The sequence below is a fragment of the Cucurbita moschata genome, unplaced genomic scaffold (genome assembly GCF_002738365.1).
Source record: "Cucurbita moschata cultivar Rifu unplaced genomic scaffold, Cmos_1.0 Cmo_Scf00009, whole genome shotgun sequence".
Classification (NCBI taxonomy): Eukaryota; Viridiplantae; Streptophyta; class Magnoliopsida; order Cucurbitales; family Cucurbitaceae; genus Cucurbita; species Cucurbita moschata.
Window position 1 is genome coordinate 308313 of NW_019268525.1, and position 14978 is coordinate 323290.

The 14978-nt window shown below is 37.5% G+C and overlaps 3 protein-coding genes and 1 pseudogene across 5 annotated transcripts in view; all 4 read left to right on the top strand.

Moving 5' to 3' along the window:
• Nucleotides 1-795: 795 nt before the first annotated feature.
• LOC111447014 (phosphomannomutase/phosphoglucomutase) lies at nucleotides 796-3271 on the top strand. 2 transcript variants are annotated; one of them, XM_023085968.1, is made up of 6 exons: nucleotides 802-1494; nucleotides 1582-1845; nucleotides 1921-2637; nucleotides 2706-2818; nucleotides 2913-3053; nucleotides 3125-3271. In XM_023085968.1, the coding sequence occupies exons 1-6, from the start codon at nucleotides 922-924 to the stop codon at nucleotides 3198-3200; spliced, it is 1884 nt and encodes a 627-aa protein (XP_022941736.1). In that variant the 5' UTR covers nucleotides 802-921; the 3' UTR covers nucleotides 3201-3271. The 2 variants fall into 2 exon arrangements, with proteins under 2 accessions (XP_022941738.1, XP_022941736.1); XM_023085970.1 differs by lacking the exons at nucleotides 2913-3053; nucleotides 3125-3271 and having other exon boundaries at nucleotides 796-1494; nucleotides 2684-2750.
• A 1075-nt stretch (nucleotides 3272-4346) lies between these two features.
• LOC111447592 lies at nucleotides 4347-9095 on the top strand. Its single transcript, XM_023086840.1, has 10 exons — nucleotides 4347-4998; nucleotides 5151-5288; nucleotides 5876-6064; nucleotides 7090-7227; nucleotides 7321-7439; nucleotides 7561-7693; nucleotides 7785-7914; nucleotides 8004-8083; nucleotides 8183-8317; nucleotides 8424-9095. The coding sequence occupies exons 1-10, from the start codon at nucleotides 4516-4518 to the stop codon at nucleotides 8652-8654; spliced, it is 1776 nt and encodes a 591-aa protein (XP_022942608.1). The 5' UTR covers nucleotides 4347-4515; the 3' UTR covers nucleotides 8655-9095.
• An 898-nt stretch (nucleotides 9096-9993) lies between these two features.
• The window catches only part of LOC111447698 (putative clathrin assembly protein At2g01600), a 7208-nt gene continuing 2223 nt past the window's right edge, over nucleotides 9994-14978 (top strand). Inside the window, exons 1-12 of one of the 2 annotated variants that reach the window (XM_023086989.1) lie at nucleotides 9994-10272; nucleotides 10407-10476; nucleotides 10562-10659; nucleotides 11311-11449; nucleotides 11559-11686; nucleotides 13002-13094; nucleotides 13231-13281; nucleotides 13913-13978; nucleotides 14062-14127; nucleotides 14286-14366; nucleotides 14465-14545; nucleotides 14763-14939. In XM_023086989.1, coding sequence (XP_022942757.1) covers nucleotides 10183-10272; nucleotides 10407-10476; nucleotides 10562-10659; nucleotides 11311-11449; nucleotides 11559-11686; nucleotides 13002-13094; nucleotides 13231-13281; nucleotides 13913-13978; nucleotides 14062-14127; nucleotides 14286-14366; nucleotides 14465-14545; nucleotides 14763-14939 — 1140 coding nt within the window. In that variant the 5' untranslated portion in view covers nucleotides 9994-10182. The remainder of the gene's footprint in view (nucleotides 10273-10406; nucleotides 10477-10561; nucleotides 10660-11310; nucleotides 11450-11558; nucleotides 11687-13001; nucleotides 13095-13230; nucleotides 13282-13912; nucleotides 13979-14061; nucleotides 14128-14285; nucleotides 14367-14464; nucleotides 14546-14762; nucleotides 14940-14978) is intronic. The other variant, XM_023086988.1, reaches the window with a different exon arrangement.
• On the top strand, nucleotides 13798-13972 carry LOC111448061 (annotated as a pseudogene).

Sequence of the window (14978 nt, forward strand, 5' to 3'; positions counted from 1 at the left end):
ACACACACATATAGAGAGAGAGAGAGAGAGTTGTGGGTTATTAAATGAGCCACCATCGAGTAATATCGAAGGGACCTTACAAAGATTGTAAATTTTGAAATTTGGAGGGTTGGAGAAAGTTCTCCAACAACTTTGGACAACTAAAATAATCACAAGTCCTTTTCCATGAAGTTTCATGGGGTCGGAACTTAAAGCACGTAAATGAGTTAATGGTTTTGTATGATTGCAGTGTACAACGAAAAAGTAAGATTGTGAATTTAGATGCTTTATAATGGAATTTAGCACTGTTTGGTTTGTTTGTTTGTTTAAATGCATGCGTTCCAAAGATGTTTGACAAACTTTTTGGGTTTTAAACATTTTATTTTACTTGTTTTTAGAGTAACTTTTATGTTTTTGAATTATAAAATCATTTATTGTTATGGTTGATTCTTGCACGAAAAGTCTGGATGGTTACGTTAAAAATGAAGGAGGAGTTCTGATTGGTTATTTAACGCGAATCATTTCTTCCCTGATCTTTACAGATATCCCTTTGGCTCTTGTTAGATTTTTGTTCATATATATATCCTCCAAGCAAAGAGCTTTCCAACACGAATACACCCAAACAAAAAGAAAATATAAATATCAGTTCCTCAAATAATCAATATCAGTTCCTCAAATAATCCACACGATCATATAATAGATCAGTTCCGAACAACACATAAAACAAACAAGAAAAAAATCCATCACACAAAGTTTGGAATTTTGTTCATAGATATTTCTTCTCCAACAAAATTCAAATGTAGGGTTCTAATTCAATCTCCCTCTCCTTATCTTCCCCGGCCATCTCCTAATTCAATTCATTTCCAGCAAACACAAAATCTTTTTTTTTTTTTTTTTTTAAAAAAGAAATTATTTCTTTCAATCTCTCCAAGCTCTGCAACAATGGCGTCCGCCACTTTGAGCACTTCAACAACAACACGTCTTAAACCCATCATGAGGGCAGAATCATTACCAACTCTGATTCCAAACAGACCCTTTAATCCGAATGTGATTAGTTTCGCATTTTTTAAACGCGCTGCCGGGCGAGGAGTGGCGGGAGCGACAGTGAGGGCGACGTGGAGGACAGCAGAGCAAGGCGGTGCAGTAGCAGAGGACGAGGAGGAGATGGGCAAGATCCGGCGGCTGCAAAATGGGTCGGACGTGAGAGGGGTGGCGCTGGAGGGAGAGAAGGGAAGGACGGTGGATCTAACAGCAGCGACAGTGGAGGCCATTGCCGAGAGCTTTGGGGATTGGATCATTCAGGGGTTAGAGAAGGAAACAGAGCCGCGAGGGGAGCAGCGTGTGAGTGTTTCGGTGGGCAGAGACCCGAGGATTTCCGGCAGTGCTTTGAGTGTCGCAGTGTTCGCGGGAGTTAGTCGTGCGGGGTGTTTGGTGTTCGACATGGGTCTTGCCACCACGCCTGCGTGCTTCATGAGCACCGTGTTGCCTCCTTTTTCTTATGATGCTTCCATTATGGTTCGTATTTGGCCCAATTCTTTCTTTTTTGAGCTTCAACACTTAATTTGTTCGTTAATACTTTTTTATATTTTTAATGTGTTGCAGTTGACAGCATCTCACTTACCATATACACGAAATGGGATGAAGTTTTTCACGAAGAAAGGAGGGTTAAGCTCGCCGGAGGTGGAGGAGATATGTGAGAGAGCCGCCCTGAAGTACGCCAATAGAGTGGTCAAAGTCTCCACCCTTCTCCGAACGCCGCCGTCCAGGGTGGATTTCATGGCGGCTTATTCCCGACATCTCAAAGATATCATTAAGCAACGAATCAACCATCCAACTCATTACGATACTCCTCTTAAAGGATATCAGGTCCTTCCTCTTTCGCTATTTCTATTAGTGGTGGACTTGAACCGTTGCTAAAGATAACAATTCTTCTGATTCTAGATAATAGTGAATGCTGGCAATGGATCGGGGGGCTTCTTTACGTGGGATGTCTTGGACAAGCTTGGCGCGGACACCTTTGGCTCTCTCCATCTCAACCCGGATGGCATGTTCCCCAACCATATCCCCAATCCAGAGGACAAAGTTGCCATGTCACTCACTCGAGCCGCTGTACTCAAACACGGAGCCGACCTTGGAGTCGTCTTTGACACCGACGTTGATCGTAGTGGCGTTGTCGACCGTGACGGTAACCCGATCAACGGCGACAAACTCATTGCTCTAATGTCGGCCATTGTTCTCCGAGAGCACCCTGGGAGTTGTATTGTTACAGACGCTCGCACAAGCGTCGCACTCACCAAGTTCATCACGGACCGAGGTGGGCAGCATTGCTTGTACCGCGTCGGGTATCGTAATGTGATTGACAAAGGAATTCAGCTGAATGAGGATGGGGTGGAGACGCATTTGATGATGGAGACGTCGGGGCATGGGGCGTTTAAGGAGAATTATTTTTTGGATGATGGGGCTTATATGGTGGTGAAGATCATCATTGAAATGGTGAGAATGAAGCTGGAGGGATCGGATGAAGGGATCGGGAGCCTTGTAAAAGATCTTGAAGAGCCATTAGAGTCCGTGGAATTGAGATTGAATGTAATCTCAGAGCCAAGATTTGCCAAAGCGAAGGCTGTGGAGACCATCGAGACATTCAGAAACTTTGTCCAGGTAAACAACATCAACAGATTTTAAAGATTAATTGGAAGATTTAAAGATTTGAAAACTAATGTTAACAGGAAGGGAAGCTGGAGGGATGGGAACTGGACTCATGCGGTGATTGTTGGGTCAGTGAGGGCTGCTTGGTGGACTTGAATGATCATCCCAAGCCCATTGATGCGCAGATGTACAGGTCTGCTTAAAAGTTGAAGAATTTATGATCCAAATCTTGGAGAGTTCAATCTTGTAAGTACCAACGTGACTGATTGATTGATTGATTGATGCAGGGTTAAAGTGTTTGACAAGGAAAGAAGGGAGGTTGGGTGGGTGCATTTAAGGCAGAGTATCCACAATCCAAACCTTGCTTTGAACATGCAATCATCTGTGCCTGGAGGCTGCCTTCAAATCACTACAGACTTCAGAGATAAGTATGTATAAATGCTCCTACTAACCTCTGCTTTATGCTCAATTTGATGTGTATTTCATTGTGTTTTGGCAGATTTTTGGTGGCCAGCGGCTGTGATCGTTTCCTCGACGTTGGAGAAGTGGAGAAGTTCGCAAACACTGGAATTTGAGGATTATCACCTTATGACGTGTAAACATTATAGTGTTCATAATTTTTTATTACAAATGAAATTTAAAGATAGTTAGGATCTACATTTTTTACGAGCTCATTGTATAGGATACCTCTACTTAAATATTTGAATAAAATCATTTGTAATAATTACAAAGTATGCGAAAGGTTGAGGACGGGAGACCACGAAGATCTCGTATAGAGAGAAGGTGGTAGGTCTCTCGAAGAGAGTACTACTATGGTAGACTGGTGTGAGGTGGAGTACTCATTTATCGAAGAACTTGATTTCAACAAAGAACTGCACCACTATTAAAACATACGGAGAAGACGAGACACAAGAAGGATGAGGCTACCACCTTGGAGGGAGGCCTTCTTGTTCTTCACCTACTCTTTATCGAGTTCCAACTAGTGTTACTGAAATAAGACACTTAATTTTATCGGTTAGAAAAATTACTAACCTGAATGAATGAACAAAATATTTTACATTTTAAATAAATTAAAATGATTATGATTTAAATTACATACTTACATCCACGATAGTGTTATTATGTTGCAATTTTAAAATATTTTATCATTTTTTTTTATAAATAATGGACCCAACAGGTGGAAACTCTACCCTACACGTGCCCATCACATTATTAAATATATATTCCAAATTCAATTTACAATTCATGAATATATCATAAAAAATTAATATTGATTAATATTTTTATAAATAAAAAATTATTTTAGATATTAATTAAGAAAAAATTATTTGGTAACTAGTTAATAAAAAATATTTTTAATTGATATTTATAATAAAACAGTATAGATATTTGGTTGACTCTAAAATGGATGTATATATAATATATATAGAAATTTTGTTGGATTTTTTAATCTTTGATTTTGATATTAATATATATGATATTTTGTATTTAATAATCATTTAAAAATAATCTAAATTTTTTTTTATTTAGTAACTTTTTTGAATTTTGATAGAAGTCAAATAAAATTTAAAAAAACAGAAAATTAGAAATGAAATATGATCATTATAGAGGGGAAAAAAATCGGCTGTGGCACACCTGTAAATAGGGTGATATATAGGGGCCTTTGTTGGAAGTCAACGCTCTATAAATTTGTTTTCTCCGACTTTGAATCCCATCGTCGATTCGATCTCACGGATCTTCTTCGATTTCTCTATTTCACATCATTTTTCTTCACTCAATTCTCCTTCTTCTTCTTCTCAATCTCAATTCCTTTCTTTTCAATTTGGAACCAGTAGAATCTTTTCTGATTCTCAGTTGAAATCATTATTATCATCCACCTACCCGTCAGCCATGGAGGACAACCACGTTGCTTTCGAATCCATCGCTGCTAATGAAGATCACGACGCCCCCTTCTCCCACGCCCAGGTTGACCATGGTTGGCAGAAGGTTACCTACGCCAAGCGCCAGAGGAAGACGTCCAAGCCCTCTGCCGATGCAGTTTCTGGAAAGATCGTGGCTAATGGTACCGTTCCCGCTGGGGACAACGTTTTCCGATCGCTGGAGCAGAAATCGCAGGAGCGTCGCCGTAGAATTGTCGAGGCGCAGAAGGCCTCGGCTATTGACGCCGATGAGGATGCTCCGGTTAGATCTAAGATCAGGTCTGACGATGAGGATGGCGATGATAGTGACAGAGAGGGTGTGGAGAATGAAAAGCCTAACGAGGAGGCCAAAAAGTTGAAGCAGAAGAAGCCGAAGAAGCCTAAGATTTCCGTTGCGGAGGCCGCTGCGAAGATCGATGTGAACGATCTGTTGGCGTTTTTGACCGATGTGTCGGTATGGCGAAATGATCTGCTCGATGATGCATTCTTGGTTTTATCTGATCTATTTTGATCTGCTTGGTTGGAAAAGAATTTGCTGTCGGTTGGTTGTATTGACTCTTCTTCTTCTTCTTCTTCTTCTTCTTCCATCTGTATGTTTGGTTATAGGGCTCGTACGACACTCAGCAGGATATTCAGCTGATGAGGTTTGCGGATTACTTTGGTCGCGCATTCTCGGGCGTGAGCGCTTCTCAATTTCCGTGGGTGAAAATGTTGAGGGAGTCTTCGGTAGCTAAGATTGTTGATGTGAGTTTAGCAATCTTTGCTATGTAATATTTCTCTGCAATTCGCCGTGAAGTGGATGAATTCTCTTAGTTCTGTGCTGCGTATTTCTGATTGGTTGTACTTAACCCTCTAGGTCTCTTGTTCTGAAGGAGAATAATCTTCGGGCAAAATGTTTTTTTTTTAATTATTATTTTTATAATTTTGTAGATGCATATTTGGTGTTATCATCGATTTTTCCGCTCTGATTCTGTAATAATTGTTCATGGGTTTCATTGGATCGGAGGGACTGAATTTTGGGATGAAAAAGCACCTTACTTTTTCTGTGTTGTCTTTGGTTATGGGTGACATGAGTATATTCTTCTAAATTAGCTATTGGATATGTTTGATTTGCTCGAGCAGTAAAACGAGTTTTATAAGTTGTTTGTGCAGCTTTAGTTAAATCGAAATACAAGCCAGTTTTGCCTAGTTATGAGCTTTCTTTCTTCATTTTTCCCAATTGCTCGACCTCAAGTACCTACATTCTCTTTTCTTGTGTTTTGACATAAAATGGATGGAACTTGTAAAAAATGACACCTTGTGACCTAATTGTTTCATCTACTCTTTTGCAGATCCCCCTCTCTCACATTTCGGAGGATGTTTATAAGGCATCAGTTGACTGGCTCAATAAACGTTCTCTTGAGGCCCTCAACTCTTTCGTTTTATGGTCTTTAGACAGCATTCTTGCTGACTTTGTGGGCCAACAAGCTAGTGCCAAAGGCTCTAAAAAGGGTGTACAACATGCATCATCTAAATCTCAGGTATCATCAGTAGCACCACTGTTTTGTTCGTTCAAAGTTTATGTACATTGGGAGGGATAACGGTGCATTGTTTTGTTCATATTTGGGTTGACACAACCCACATGTAACACTGATAATGTGAGTTCTTCTGTTTAATATGACTCCCATCTCTAGTGCTTTTTTGTTAAGGTTTTGAGCGTTAACAACCTTTTAGGGTTCCATAGCTAAAATTAGGTGTTGGATCTAATAAATGTAGAAAAAGTCCAAAATTTCAAGGACAAATAAGTTTTTTTATTTTTTTTTATTTTTAATTCCTTTTGGAGCTTGTGAAGCAAAATGAACTCGTTCTAACTAATTCTTTAATTTTCTAGCAATTGAAGAACTCGAACTTAAACTCATACGATCCCTTCATAGAATAAAACTTCAAATATAGCTGATTCTATTCGATACAGGCTGACTTTAGAATCTAGTGATTTATAGTTGTCTAGTTAAGATGAGCTATCAAGGTTGATGAAATATGAAATTTTTGTGCTGTTTTTCGAAGCACTGCAAAATAGAAATCAAGAAAAGAGAGAGATCCAAAGTAGGTAGAAGATGAGGTTAAAAAATAATATTATAAAGTAACGTTGAAGAACTCAATTTTCATTAACTAATGCTTAACCTTAACTAGTAATAACAATAATAATAATAAACTCAACTAGGAGAAGGATAAGTTTACCATAAGCAAGCAATCTATTTACTATTTGATTGGATGAAGGTGATGGATCATGATGCATATCTCTTTTATCCATCTCTTATTTCTTGATATTTGTTTATAGTCTATGTTCTCCGTTTACTCTTCTGAAATACATGTTTAACCTTCAAAAATTTGTAAATCAATGACTCTCTAGTTATTAATAACAATCAGCTGTACAGATGCCTATGGGTTTGTATTTATTTTTTACTATTACTTTTGTCTTTCTCTTTTTGCGGGTATGGGTGGAATGAGAGGGTGCGTTCACACATTTTCTGCATGATTCAAAAGTTAACATGTTATTACATTGCAGGTTGCCATATTTGTAGTTCTTGCAATGGTATTGCGAAGAAAACCTGATGTCTTGATTCAAGTATTGCCAACCATAAGGGAAAACTCAAAGTATCAAGGACAGGATAAGCTTCCAGTACTTGTCTGGATGATAGTTCAGGTGAATTAATAATAATATGCAATTCATAATTTATTGATTCTTAGATTTTTATTCTTATGCTTCTTATACCGGATTTCCTTTTTCCTTTGCCAGGCTTGTCAAGCAGATCTTGCGATAGGGCTTTATGCTTGGGCACATAACCTCTTGCCCATAGTTAGTGCTAGAAGTTGTAATCCTCAGTCTAGAGATCTAATTCTGCAGTTAGTGGAAAGGTGGGAATACTGGATTATCTCCCAATTCATCTATCTTCCCTTTTGCTATAATAGCTCATCCTCCACGCTCCCTCCCGTACCAGTTTTTCTTTCCTAACCGTGGAAGATTATTTTGCTGCAGAATTTTGTCCTCTCCAAAAGCCCGTACTATTCTGGTAAATGGTGCTGTCAGGAAGGGGGAGCGATTGATTCCACCTTCTTCATTTGAAACACTTCTACGGGTTACTTTCCCTGCATCGTCAGCTAGAGTGAAGGTCAGTATACTTCAGGAAACTGTTGCTATTATCTAAGATATATGCTGAAAACACTATGTATGTGTTTTTATTGACATTGAACCATTTGCAGGCTACTGAAAGGTTCGAGGCTATCTATCCAACCTTGAAGGAGGTTGCGCTTGCTGGCGCTCCTGGCAGTAAAGCAATGAAACAAGTTTCACAGCAGATATTTATTTTTGCTGCCAAAGCAGCTGGAGAAAGTATGTTTTTCATTTTTCTTACCTTTTTTCATATGAAGGGAACTTGTTTGTTGTTCATGAACAGTAACTGAGAGAAGATCTATTAACAGGTGTTTCAGAGCTATCTAGTGAAGCTACTAATATTTTCATTTGGTGTTTGACCCAAAATGCTGATTGCTACAAGCAATGGGTGAGCTCCTCGAGTTATTTTTCTATACGTATAATCAATTTTAATTCCATTCTCGATCTGATTGGAGTCCGTCCTGAATATGCAATTGTTTTTTTGCAGGACAAGATTTATGAGGATAATCTAGAAGCTAGTGTCTCCGTTTTGAAAAAACTTTCTGATGACTGGAAAGCGCATTCTTTAAAATTATCTCCTTTTGATGCTCTGAGGGAAACTTTAAAAAGTTTCAGAACCAAGGTAGTTTCTATATTCTTGAGCAAAACCCAGCGCATACTTTGGAAGAATTGAACTGGTTGCTGACCATTCTTATTACATTTTTTTGCATACGATTTTACATTGATAGAACGAGGAGGCATTGACTAGTGATGAAGTGGGGGCGTGCCAATCCAAATACAAGGAGGCAGATAAGTATGCCAAGTCGATACTGAACAGGGTTTCGCGAGGCCATGGATGTCTGAAAAGTATGGCTCTTATAGTCATCGCTCTAGGTGTTGGTGCTGCAGTCATGTCCCCAAACATAGAGTCCTTGGATTGGGAGAAACTCACTGCTTTTATCCCACAACGCTCTTTCTGAGTCGGCATTCCTGCATTGTCGGCCAAGGTTTCAAATTCCGACCTTGTTCTCCTCCGATGAAGCAGCGGTTGACAATGTCGTGAAGGCAACCTTGGCTCCTCTATGGGCAGGGAAACCAAAACCCTGTCGGTAACGAAATCGCACAACCAGTTGGGGTCAGTCGTATTAGATCCTTTTTGTGTTCCTCGTGGGGGATACAAGAGTAGTGGAAGTAGTAAGGTTTTCTAAGTTAACACTGCATAAAAAGACTGGATAGCCATTTCAGCATCTTTTAATTTGGTTTTTCTCATTTGTTAGTTTTGTTTTAAGTTATTTGCACACTCTAACCTTCACAGGCTCGGCAGTAGATCAAAAAGGGAGTTTGGATACACATGTAATTTCGGAAGAAATAATGTTTTTTTTTCTTTCATTTTTAATGGAATTTTGTAGCTTGTGTTATTATTTGGCGATATGTTTGGAGTCTTTTGTAGCTTGAAAATTGGATTACAGTTTCTCTTCATTTGTTAGGCTGCAGGACAAAGAGGCAAAGGCTGTTAGGGCTCTTTTTCTCAGCTTCTATTAGAACTCCTGCACGTTTTTCACGCTTTGTGTACTATAAAATGGAGACAGTAGTGGATAATGTTTTAATTTATATCATTTTGGTATAAAACATAGTTGATCAATGTTTCAATCTCTACCTTGTAATTGCTATTGCTTAGTATATATTCAAACCACTTGCGTTTAAAAAAAAAAAAGAAAAAAAAAAGAGTGTTTGGTAACAAATATTATATGACCGAATAATATACCAATAAAGAACAAGAACACTTCTTAGAAGTTTAACAACTAAAATAAATATTTTAAAAGTCCAAAATAAAAATTATTGTTTTTTTTTAAGTTCAATTATTGAAAAGGTTGAGGTGGTTGCTAAGCAAGCTAGCCGATAAACCCATATATTAAAAGAATACACATTTTTAATGTTGGAGACTAAAATATAATATTTACATAACAAATTATTAGATTAAAATTTTATTTTATTTAGTTTTAATGGTAATTAAGGTTGGAGATATATGATTTGTTTATGGGATGGAAGTATTAATATAAAATAATGTTTTTCAAAATAACATTTTTTTCTTTAATTATCCGTTCATAGAAAGACGGTTGATTTAATATTGATAGTTGAGAAAGAGCAACGGAGTCAAAGTCGACCATTTTTAATATAAACATATGAATACCCATCAAACTAATTATCATTATATTATATAAAACAGAATAAAATAAAATAGAAAAATAATGACGGTGACACGTATGATATACCAAACCATGGGGCCAGAAAAACTGGAATTCGTTTTCTCCGAAATCAGAGCAAAATTCAGAAAAGGAAAAAAAAAAAAAGTAGAAGAGTAAGAGCCATTATTCGATCCCTCCTCTCCGCACAATAATTCCTCTTGTTCTTCGTTGGATCATAGAGACGGAATCACAGAGTAGTCAGAGAATTCAGGCCATCGCAACACGTAACACTGCTAATTTTTAGAGACAGTGCTTCAAGAATATGGCTACGCTTCAGACGTGGAGGAAAGCCTATGGCGCTCTCAAGGATTCTACCAAAGTCGGCCTTGCCCATGTCAACAGCGATTACGCGGTATTCTCTCATTTTTCTTTTTTAGATTCTCTCCTCTCTTTTTCTTCTTTATTTTCGATTTTGTCGATCGGTGTTTGATCCGATTTCTGCGTTTTTGCCTTGTCTTATTCTGCGGGATTCTTGTCTGAGTTTAGGATTTGGATGTGGCAATAGTCAAAGCTACTAACCACGTCGAGTGCCCGCCGAAAGAGAGACATCTCAGGAGTGAGTGATCGCTGTTGCTAGATCCGTTTTGTTGCTCTGATTCCAAATCTACTGTTTTAGTCTGATTTTCTGTTTGTGTTTTCAGAAATCTTGATTGCCACATCTGCAATTAGACCTCGCGCTGATGTTGCTTATTGCATTCATGCCCTCGCTCGACGCTTGTCCAAGACGCGCAATTGGACGGTACCAATTTTATTCACCTTGGTTGAATTTCTCTGTGGAATTTGTTATTCTTTCTGGCATTAGCCTCTTTTTATCTGGATGATAACTGTCGTATAATAAACATGTGCGGTTTCGTTAGCTATCCTCTCTTTTGAATTGTTATGTTCCTGACGTAACTGGTTTTTCTTTAGTGCTCTATCTGCATTGGATTTGGTACTTGCATTATCTGCGTTGTGTTTCAAGTTTGATACTCCACGATTGAAAACTGCGATATGTAATTTGATTTTTCTGATTCTTAATATTACCATTTGAAAGGAAAGGCGCATTTCTGTCATTTCTGGTGAATTTATATTTCTCCTGCTATGATAAATACAAAACCATTTGGGTCTAACCCTTTATTAGTTGAAGTTTTTGTTTCTAATTTCTAGGGTCTCATCTATTTATGATAATGAAGTATGATCCGTGTGGCCTGAAGATTGAAATATTTCCTGATTCCCAGAACGAGATGTCTGTATCTCATAGTCATTTTGACAAATATGATATTGAATAATCCATGATTGTCAGTGGAATGAATGTCACAATATAATGCTCATCAGCTGACTCATTGTTTACTGTTTCTTTTGACTTCATTTCATTTTGCATCCACTATATAAGTTTCTTCATGTTTTACAGGTAGCTTTGAAAACATTAATCGTCATACATAGGACCTTGAGGGAGGGAGATCCAACATTTAGGGAAGAGCTTTTGAATTTTTCACAAAGAGCCCGAATTATTCAACTGTCTAATTTTAAGGATGATTCAAGTCCTATCGGTAAAATTCTTTAGATCCTCTTCTCTTATTTTTCTGTGATTCATACAAATGATACACTGATAGTGTAATCAATAATAATAGATGACTGATATGTATATCCTTTTAATAGCTTGGGATTGCTCTGCATGGGTACGTACATATGCATTGTTTTTAGAGGAGCGACTCGAATGTTTCAGGATACTAAAGTATGACATTGAATCCGAACGCCTGCCAAGACCTGCCCAAGGTCAGGAGAAGGTATTGTATTGAAGAATTTTATTAATTCACCTGGCCTCCTTGCATGGTACATGTATGAGTGAGTTATAACATCCTTTTTAGGTTTATAATATGGAAGATGCATGCCCTTTTTGGCTATCGGTAATTATAATGTGATCATAGTTTTCTTATTATAAACATCCCAATTAACCGTAGAGATTTTTTTTTTTTCCTTGTAAATTATGGATATGGTTGCCTCTACTGAGGTGGAAGCTTATTCAGTTGACTGGGGGTGAAGTTTATTAGCCTAATTGACAATTTTTCATGGACTCTGAACGGTCAAGGGGACCTTAGTCAGGATACTGATTGGGGTAAGCTCGAATTATAGCCTAGGCAAATTGAATGTCTGTGTTAGGTTGACTCCAAACGTCAAACAGAGGAATGCTTTAAAAATGGAAAAGGGCAAGGAGTAGAGTACTGAAATGCCTATTTTCTCCCAAGTTATGAGAGTTCCAAATCCAATGGTTGAATCCTAATTTCTAGGTTATTATTGGTTAAATGCTCGCTCAACTCTTCCTGAAATGACACTCAGGTTTTACAACCTGCATTTTATACGATCCTTTGGATGGACTCTTTAAGAGAAATGAAGGCTTTTCTATGAACTTTCGATTTAGTATCAATACAAATTAAATTTGGTAAAGAATTCTTCCTTTTCCCTTAATCCTCAATCTCAATGGCATTGGTTGTCTCTATAATATGGTTTGGACGAGAACAATAATATAGTTCCATTTGTATTAAAACAAACCAAAGAAATACATGGAAGAGTCAGCACTTTGGACTGTGTTTCGAGATATTCTTCTTTGGTGTTGTCACTGCAATGATTCGTTCGGTGTAAATGTCAGGCTGATGACCTTCTTCACATATTATTGGGTTGCCGGTTTGTTCAGTCCCTTTGGGCTAGGTGGTTGTCCACCTTTGGTCTAACTTTGCCTTTTCGTTAAGAGTTGCATTATTTTATGGCACGCCATTTTCTTTGCTATTTTGTGGGGGTTTGGATTGAAAGAAATAATCGAACTTTTAGAGATTTGGAGCAGTCTTGTGATGAGGTAATGTCTCTTCGTGGATATCAACCACTAGACCTTTTTGTAATTATGGTCTGACTTGATTTTTTTTTATAATTTTAGTCCATTTATATAGTTTTTAGGACGTTCGTTTTGCTTGCACATTTGGAACATTTATTAAACATAATAAATATGTGTCATTATACATACAAAGCTATGCATTTTGGAGTGTCTAAGGAGTGTCCTTAGTTCATAGATTCTTGAAATTCATTAGCCATGGTTTCTTTTGTTGGCAGGGCTACAGCAGAACCAGGGAACTGGACAGTGAAGAACTGTTGGAACATTTGCCTGCCTTGCAACAGCTGTTGTATCGTCTTATTGGCTGCAGGGTATCTTTTTGACACCTGTGAACCTCCAACTTTCATTTGATAATTAAATAAACTTTTTCAGAATATGAATTTTTTTTTTTAGAACTCTTTACTTTGACCTTCTAAGTACGAAAATTACCTGATGTTGAAATTACAGCCTGAAGGAGCAGCTATTGGGAATTATGTTATACAGTATGCCTTGGCACTGGTATGCTGAATTTCTTCTACTTATATCTCAGTTCCAGGATAATTTTTATTGTAGCAGAGAATATTATTAATGTTAATGTTTTCTCTATTATTATTATAGTTGGTTATCACTATTTTGCATCTTTTGTGGGCCATATCCTCTTTTTTTTAGCTTCTTAGGTAGGCTTAGTATAGGTAATTAGACTTCCTTTCCTTTACCTGTCCACTTAACGTTCAATGGACAAGAAAAAATGCAAGGTCGTAATGGATTGAAATTTAAGAGTTATAAGAAAGATACATGCCTCCCCTCATCCTACTTAACGTTCAATGAACAGCTTTACTACTTTGTTGCGGTAGGGGGTGTCTTATTCACATGGTGAAATTTAAAAAAAAAAAAACTTGGATATCTTTGATTTTGTTATTTGACCAGCTCTCTTTCTCCATGTTTCATATGTAAGGACCGGGATAGTGCTCTTTATGTGGGCAAAAGCCATTGTTCTTGTATGCCTGTATCCTCTGTTACGTGGGAAAGAGTTCTAAAATTCTCTCAGCCTTTTGGCTGAGATCAAGTGTAGTATCTGTTCTCAAAGTATACTTTTCACTAACATTGCTTTATTCCCAGTCTTGATAATGCCGTGACATGCTATTTTCAGGTATTGAAAGAGAGCTTTAAAATCTATTGTGCTATTAATGATGGAATTATAAATCTCGTTGACAAGGTTAGTATCTTAAGGAATCAAAACTTTAGGACTCAGATACATAGAGTGCATTGGTGACAGAAAAGTTATTCAATTTCCTACAGTTTTTTGAGATGCCAAGACATGAGGCTATCAAAGCCCTTGATATCTACAAAAGAGCTGGCCAACAGGTATTTCTGAACTCATTTTTGTTTCTAAATGTTATAGTTATCTTTTGCAATGGTTTCTTGTTTTTGGTTGTTTTCCCTTCAAATGTCTCTCAACCTTATTTATATCAGACACCAACAGGTATTACGGGTTTATTTGTCTTGCCTTTTCCATGCTGCAGGCCGGAAACCTATCAGATTTCTATGATATTTGCAAAGGGTTGGAACTTGCTAGGAATTTCCAGTTTCCTGTTTTAAGAGAAGTAATGATGATATTATAGCGATTTATGTTTCTTATCAAGTTTAAGCTTATAGTATGAACTTATACTTCCCTACTACATGCTTCGTTATCCACTTCCAGCCTCCACAGTCATTTCTTAATACAATGGAAGAGTACATTCGGGAGGCACCACGAATGGTTACGGTACCAAATGAACCACTGGTTAGTATATTCTTGACCACTTTTCATACCAATAATTGGATTTATTTGTGAGAATTTGCTTTTAGGATCTATTTCCGTGTTTCTAATCTACTTTACAGGGTACCGTGACTTTCTTTTCTCTTTTATAGTCTGTGTGTGTCCTAGAGTATTTTATTTATGTATATTAGAAATTTTCTGTTTCACAATGTTTAAATTTATATTTTCTCATCCTGGACAGTTGCAACTTACTTACAAGCCGGAAGATTCTCCTTCTGAAGATCCGAACTTACCCACTGATGAAACGGAGGCATCTCCTTCACATGATCTTTCTATTACTCCTGTTGATTCGGCTCCATTGCCACCTCCAGCACCAGCTCCTGCTCCTGAAAGGCATTTAGATACTGGAGATTTATTGGTATAGATATACTTTTTTTTTTTTTTTTTTTTTTTAATA